This window comes from Coenobita brevimanus, chromosome 94 (genome assembly GCF_032717465.1).
Source record: "Coenobita brevimanus isolate Jiangsu-jjx chromosome 94, ASM3271746v2, whole genome shotgun sequence".
Lineage (NCBI taxonomy): Eukaryota > Metazoa > Arthropoda > Malacostraca > Decapoda > Coenobitidae > Coenobita > Coenobita brevimanus.
This window is the reverse complement of record NC_137047.1, coordinates 25,416,861-25,420,470: the sequence shown is the minus strand read 5'-3', so window position 1 is coordinate 25,420,470 and position 3,610 is coordinate 25,416,861. Positions and strand designations below refer to the sequence as shown.

Sequence of the window (3,610 nt, the reverse complement as noted above, 5' to 3'; positions counted from 1 at the left end):
CTTAGTATCCATAAGTCTCATTTATTCAGTTACCTTATTAAACCATATTGATCATTTCACGTGTCCTCCTACCTTAATTCTCGTTTATACCTACCGTACTTCCACCACCCTCGTCATAATTATCTAGTCTCTTTTGTGATCATGTCATCTTAGCACACACTCATCGGTACATTGGTTAGTAATCTTCCAAACTCCACGTTTCGACGAAGCTCACGTTTTCGTATCATTTACCGCTGCCCATATAAATTTTTCTTAATTCATAAAGAGTACCCTCAGCTGCATAAAATAGCATCGACTTAGTCAGAATATCACCACTTAAGTACACTCTTAACTTAATGGGTAAAGAGAGACAGCCTCATTACCCTCTGCATGTCAGGAATTCCCTTTAACTGAAAGAAAATTGTCTGGTCGTAGCAAAAAAAAAAAAAAAAAAAAAAAAAAAGGAAATCGTCCAGTGGTAGCCAAAATAACATCTCGAAAACACTCTCTTAACTGTCAGTGGTTGATGAGTCCCACTTTCACAGTTTTCACTGTTGACTTTCCATGCCATATCAGTGTCTCATATCTTAACTTGTACGTGGACCAGTACACTTCTTGCTTATGTTGGAACGAATCTTCGCTGAGAGGATTAATGCAGAATAATGTAATCATTAAAATCAGAGAGAATGAGAGGTGTCTTAACGATTTATTGTATAGCTGCAATCTGACTATATATAAACTATATTTAGTTGCTTTGAACTATGCATAAAATACTGTCATATGGCGTCGAACAATAGACAGGTAATTTCCAATAGCTGTATTTTAAAAAGTTTCTAAGTGGTGAGAGTTCAGCAACATGGTAACCTTGGCGGAACCTATCTATGGGACGGGTGACAGTATGCGCATGGCAAAAAGGTTGCTGGATACCGTGGTGCTGAGGCTGTGAGTCCTCTCGGACCTGTCCCACTCACCTTTTTTTGTGATTTGACGACGAGACGATGAGTAGGGGGTATAAAAGAATGGAGCTCATCCCGTTTTGCCGCAGACGACTTCTAACAGTGGATCAACATGAAGGTAAAGGTAAATTTATACAGTATATGTGACTGGTGTTCTGAATCTGCTTCTGAACTGAAGTTTCTGCTAGTTGGGCATTCATACTCTGTGACATTATACTTGTACATAGACTGACTCTACATTACTCTTCTTTTCAAATACTTACACAGGCAGTTGTTGTTTTGGCGGCTGTTGCTGTGTGCAGCAGTGCGCAGATGCTGAGCTATCCCAGCGTGCTCGGGGGTATTTCAAGAATATCCCTTGGCTCGAACTTCGGCAGTTTCGCCACCTCCCACGGTCCCCACTACAGTCACGCCGCACCGGTCATTAAAGTAGTGGCCCCAGTGGATGCTCCTGTCTATGCGTCTCCAGATCCACTCATGCTCAAGATTAAAGGACCTGATGCTTCCGCATCTCCAGATCCACTAATGCTCAAGATCAAGGGACCTGATGCTTCCGCATCTCCAGATCCACTAATGCTCAAGATCAAGGGACCTGATGCTTCCGCATCTCCAGATCCACTAATGCTCAAGATCAAGGGACCTGATGCTTCCGCATCTCCAGATCCACTAATGCTCAAGATCAAGGGACCTGATGCTTCCGCATCTCCAGATCCACTAATGCTCAAGATCAAGGGACCTGATGCTTCCGCATCTCCAGATCCACTAATGCTCAAGATCAAGGGACCTGATGCTTCCACATCTCCAGATCCACTAATGCTCAAGATCAAGGGACCTGATGCTTCCGCATCTCCAGATCCACTAATGCTCAAGATCAAGGGACCTGATGCTTCCGCATCTCCAGATCCACTAATGCTCAAGATCAAGGGACCTGATGCTTCCGCATCTCCAGATCCACTAATGCTTAAGATCAAGAGTCCTGCTATTACTCTGGAACCCGCCGCTCCGATTGCTTCACACGCTTTGGCACCAGCTCACCTGACCTATGGCAAGCCGTCTGTGGCACCCATTGCTCATATGGCTCCTCTTCGCTCCCAGCACCACACGCAGGACGTGTTTGGTCAGTACTCCTTCGGATTTAATGACGGTTTCTCCTCTCGGTCAGAAATGCGTGATGCCTTCGGTGTGGTCCATGGGTCTTACAATTACCTGGACGCCGATGGTCAGGTACAGACACAGAAATACGTAGCTGACGCCCGGGGCTTCCGTGTGGCCGGCACCAACCTGCCTGTGGCCCCTGACGCACAGCAACCAGCCCCCCTCGCCCTCCCAAAACCAGTGGAGGACACACCAGAGGTCGCCGCTGCTAAAGCTGATTTTCAAAAAGCCTACAATGAGGCAGCTGCTGCAGCCTACGCCGCCCCTGAGTCAAGAAAGAAACGGTCAGTGATGACACCTACCAGCATCCATTCTCCCCTGGGCTTCTCTTATGCCTTCCAAACACCTCTCCACTACTCATACCCGACTGCTTTCCCCTACACCACCGCTCACCCCGCCTACACCACCTACTCCACCGCCATCCCTGGAATCACCACTTACCCTGGCGTACCCGCTGTCACCACTTACACTGCCGGAGCCTCTGCTGTTGTCGATGATGCTGAGCTGATGAAGGTGGTGCACAACCCCGGCCACGCCACCTCATTCCGCGTGTACTGAAGCTGATACACCAAAGGACTGAGGTTCGCAGATAAACTTGTGGCTTAATCCCTTTTGTATCTGTGATTTGGTTTTTCGGGAAGGACAAAGTGAGGATGAATTTTCCCTTCCGTTGCCCTCCCTGGAATGACAAATCTAAATTACAAGAAAAATTATTGTAAGCATTTTTTTTTTTCTGGAAGGACAAAGAAAGGAGAGAACAAAAATTTTCCGTGTATTCTGTTCCCCTTGCAAAAACATATCCTACTGTACTTACGACAGAAAATTGATCTCAAGTTTGTCTGTGGCAGAGTCATAGTGTCAGACTCGAACGGATATACGCAACAAAGACGTAAATACACCTGAGTGCTCTACAGTTATATGTATAGTAATTGTCAGTGTGTGTGTGTGTATCATGACCTGTAATTTTTTATGTGCCCTTTTCCAAGACGGGCCTACCATCTTTTTGGCGGTCCCACCTCCGCACATCTCTTGTGTTGTTGTAAAAACTGAATAAACATCAATGCATTTATTTACCTTTTTTTTTTTTTCCATCTCCAGAGTTACTAGACATAGGCTTGATATCTGAGCGCCTTAGACGTACCAAAATGATGATATGTACCAAAGTTTCTGTTGCTAAAAAATCAACCTCTAGATCAAATATGCAGCTTGTGATCTGCAGTCAATTTCATCAGCACATAATACACATTACCAGCTAAGAATTCAAAGTATTGTACTGTAAAAGGGAGAGAGGGCATTGAAAATGTCTGTGCAGCATTCAATGTAATTAAATGTTTTTACGGATGTGGTCGTAGCACACTTACGCAGCATATAGTAGACTAACCAAGTAATGAACAAGTACGGATATACTCCACAAATTTTGAAGAATAATTTAGTCTTTTGTTATGTAAGTAGTTATGTGGTCTTTGATTGGCAGCTATTGTATTTATCACTTACCAGATACTTAGCTAAAAGTTGTCGTC

At 44.6% G+C, this 3,610-nt stretch overlaps 1 protein-coding gene across 1 annotated transcript; it reads left to right on the top strand.

Annotated features, from left to right (window-relative positions):
- The first annotated feature begins 1,955 nt into the window (after positions 1-1,955).
- On the top strand, positions 1,956-2,648 carry LOC145412867 (cuticle protein 6-like). The gene has a single exon (XM_080282667.1). The coding sequence runs from the start codon at positions 2,010-2,012 to the stop codon at positions 2,646-2,648; it is 639 nt and encodes a 212-aa protein (XP_080138793.1). The 5' UTR covers positions 1,956-2,009.
- Positions 2,649-3,610: the final 962 nt, after the last annotated feature.

Coding starts and splice junctions, on each gene's coding strand:
- LOC145412867 (XM_080282667.1), top strand. CDS start 2,010: ATGGCTCCTCTTCGCTCCCAGCACCACACGCAGGACGTGTTTGGTCAG.